The sequence below is a fragment of the Perkinsus marinus genome (genome assembly GCF_000006405.1).
Source record: "Perkinsus marinus ATCC 50983 genomic scaffold scf_1104296965578, whole genome shotgun sequence".
Classification (NCBI taxonomy): Eukaryota; Perkinsozoa; order Perkinsida; family Perkinsidae; genus Perkinsus; species Perkinsus marinus.
In genome coordinates this window covers 259,677-263,079 of record NW_003204277.1, presented here as the reverse complement: position 1 = coordinate 263,079, position 3,403 = coordinate 259,677, and the positions used below count along the sequence as shown (strand labels likewise).

General features: G+C 44.8%; 2 protein-coding genes across 2 annotated transcripts; both read right to left on the bottom strand.

The window, feature by feature from the left end:
- Pmar_PMAR006660 (hypothetical protein) lies at window positions 1-206 on the bottom strand (the record flags this gene model as incomplete). Its single annotated transcript, XM_002769574.1, has 2 exons — window positions 1-39; window positions 179-206. Coding segments are annotated over 2 exons (67 nt in total), but the record flags the coding sequence as incomplete, so codon positions are not given.
- Window positions 207-280: 74 nt separating this feature from the next.
- Window positions 281-1,167, bottom strand: Pmar_PMAR006659 (hypothetical protein; the record flags this gene model as incomplete). Its single annotated transcript, XM_002769573.1, has 4 exons — window positions 281-388; window positions 439-545; window positions 660-801; window positions 1,090-1,167. 4 exons carry the CDS (start codon window positions 1,165-1,167, stop codon window positions 281-283), a joined length of 435 nt encoding a protein of 144 aa, XP_002769619.1.
- Window positions 1,168-3,403: the final 2,236 nt, after the last annotated feature.

Genomic DNA, 3,403 nt, shown 5'->3' with positions numbered 1-3,403 from the left:
CACGCTCAGTAATATACATAACTGGTGTATATTCCTGAACTGATAAACCTAGTCCAGCCTGAATCTGCTCTAACTTATTCTCAAAATGCTCAACTGATCCAAGTTGAATGGTATATCTGAACAACAACAACAACATAACATTACCCGTATAGACTACTGAGACTACGATAATGACTACCTTTGACCGCTGTAGGGAGCAGGGGCATCAGGTCTGATATAAACTCTTGCTATACTCTTATTAACTATTTCTATGTGATCAACATAACCTAAGAACACTAATTCATGCAATATACTTGTAATTAATATAATTACCCTTCAAGAAAAACTCATTGAGGAAGTCTTGGAAGGACAGATCTCCAGTACTGACTTCGGTAGTAGCAGCAGAATACTAAGAAGAGAGCTATTCCACGACGATGAGATGGATATTATCATTCTTACCATTAGATAGAGTAGGAAGCCAACAGCCAAGCCTGTCTGTATACTATTGATGCCTTGTGATGGAGGCTGAGGCTTTTTACCGCTACTACTACCACCACCATCACCTCCTGTAGATGATGATCGTGGTCGTGATGGTCGGGGTGTCTGCTGAATAATACTACTAATGGTAGATCCTACTGATCGTAGTACATTATCCTTCCTATCCTGCTCTGTAGTATGACCATCATCATCCTTCTTACTACTACTACCCTGAGTAGTAGTAGGCTTATCATCTTCCTCCTTCTCCTCCTCTTTTTGTCGGGGTGTTGGGCGAGGATTGGTAAACTTCTCAAACCCTTTAGGTAGGTGGCTACTTAGTAATACCTTCCATCGATCCACCAATACACCATACCTATACACTAATTATACCACATTCCTACACTCAATAATAGTACCGTGAAGTACTAGTAGGAGGATGATAAACAAAAGAGTCCCCAATTAGTGGGCATAGCTTAGGAGGAAGACTATTGGCACCACCACCTGTTGATACTTATAATAATATAATAAATCTAATGAATACTCACTATCATATGATGATGGTAGTAGTGTTGAATGATGTTGATGATGCCCCCTTGTAACATACCAAAACCTCGAGGATAATACTGCTGCTACTTGGGATGATAATACAGAAAGATATCGTGATGATAATGGTGGTGTTACTCGCAGCAAGGCCTTCCTCGATAAGGACATCAACAATAACAACAGGGAACTGGTAATAATGATATGACAACGTTCATCATACAGTTTAATTTCGTGGCGCGTGACAGAATCTGATTTGATCGTCGTCGGCGTGGAGGGCTCACCCGCACCAGTGAGAGGGTTCACCGGCACCAATCACCTCGAAAGTTTATCCACTCAGTAACTGGTACGGAGGGCGGCCTACGGCCGCCCCGCAAGCCCTCAGTGCTTCACGCTTTGCAATCGGAGGGTTTTCGGGGTTGGCCGTTTTCCTCGATTTTGCCAAGTGCACAAAACGCGCTGTTGAGGAAGTGCAAGATTTACCAAGTTCTCCAAGTTAGCGGTCTCAGCCTTTATTGAAGGTTCTCAGGCTGTGCCTGTGACTCCAGTGGTTGTCGTTGATGCTGGTGGCTGTGGTCACCATGATCATAACAAGAATCCTTGTAGAACCGCAGTCGCGGAGCGAGCCAAGCGAGCGGAGCATATACCGTAACAACAGGCACTTTCGCGTTGTGCGTGCGTGCGTGCGTGCAGAGTTATTCTGGCTTAACTACGAAGCGTGGGAGGCTATCAGCTAAATCAAATAACTCCTCTGTATGCGGAGGTGTTGGGGAAAATGGGAAAACTAGATTATGCGAGCCGATCGAAGAGATATGCACGAAAAGCTTTAATGATGGAGAAATGTCCTACCCGGGGATCAAACCGGGGACCTATGTAAAATTCATTGATTGAGTCCATAGACGTGGATTCCGCTCCTTCATCACGAAGGCCTATTTGTCCTTGAACTCGCCCTTCCCCCGCGTAGCTGGGCTTATTCTGCACGCATGCGCTAATGTGGCCGATCTGCAACCCTCACTCCCTTTGCGCACACATACACAATTGCCCATGAAAAATGGCACCTCATTTGCGACAAGTCCGGAACGCGGTAGCCATGTCTCAGGGAGGTACACATAGCCAGCGAGACGATGAGGCTGCGAGAATGAGGGTTGGAGAATGTCTTGGATGGATATATTCGTAACAGGGACATGCTCTTTGCATGTGGACGCTTGTTTGAAACATATTCGATGGATGCTGAAGTTATTAGACATCCAACGAAACACCACACTGAAAACGAAGCTCGATACAATAGTAGTTGGGAATTACTCAGTCCTCTCGATATTTCCACAATGGATAGTGGAATGGCGAATATCACCCTCAAACTGAAAGGGGTCCCATTTTGTTAGTCACAAGGGTGTTACTGCTTCTAGTCATTGTGCGCGATTGCACGTATGTGCATGGCTGATCATCCATTCTCCCGAATAAATTAAGACAGAGATCTTTACAACTTCTTCTAACTTGTGTTATCGACTAAGAGTCACAGCCAAGCAACACAAGGGGCATCGTCTATAGTTGGGAATGACCCGTCCTGCCTCTATTTTCACAATGGACGGTGGGGTGGCGAACATCACCCTCAATCTGAAGGAGTTCCAAATAGTTAGTCACAAGGGGCATCGTCCATAATTGAAAATTACTCAGTCCTCTCTATATTTCCACAATGGATGCTGGCTCAATCCGAAGGAGGTGCATGTTGTTAGTTATGAGGAGCATCGTCCATTGTTGGGCATGACTCAGTACTCGTATATTTTCACGATGGATAGTGGAGTGACGGATATCATCCTCAATCTAAAGGAGGCCCACATAGTTAGTCACAAAAGACATCGCCTATAGTTGGGAATTACTCAGTCCTCTCGATATTTCTACAATGGATAGTGGAATGGCGAATATCACCCTCAAACTGAAAGGGGTCCATTTTGTTAGTCACAAGGGTGTTACTGCTTCTAGACATTGTGCGCGATTGCACGTATGTGCATGGCTGATCATCCATTCTCCCGAATAAATTAAGACAGAGATCTTTACAACTTCTTCTAACTTGTGTTATCGACTAAGAGTCACAGCCAAGCAACACAAGGGGCATCGTCTATAGTTGGGAATGACCCGTCCTGCCTCTATTTTCACAATGGACGGTGGGGTGGCGAACATCACCCTCAATCTGAAGGAGTTCCAAATAGTTAGTCACAAGGGGCATCGTCCATAATTGAAAATTACTCAGTCCTCTCTATATTTCCACAATGAATGCTGGCTCAATCCGAAGGAGGTGCATGTTGTTAGTTATGAGGAGCATCGTCCATTGTTGGGAATGACGCAGTACTCCTATATTTTCACGATGGATAGTGGTGACGGATATCATCCTCAATCTAAAGGAGGCCCA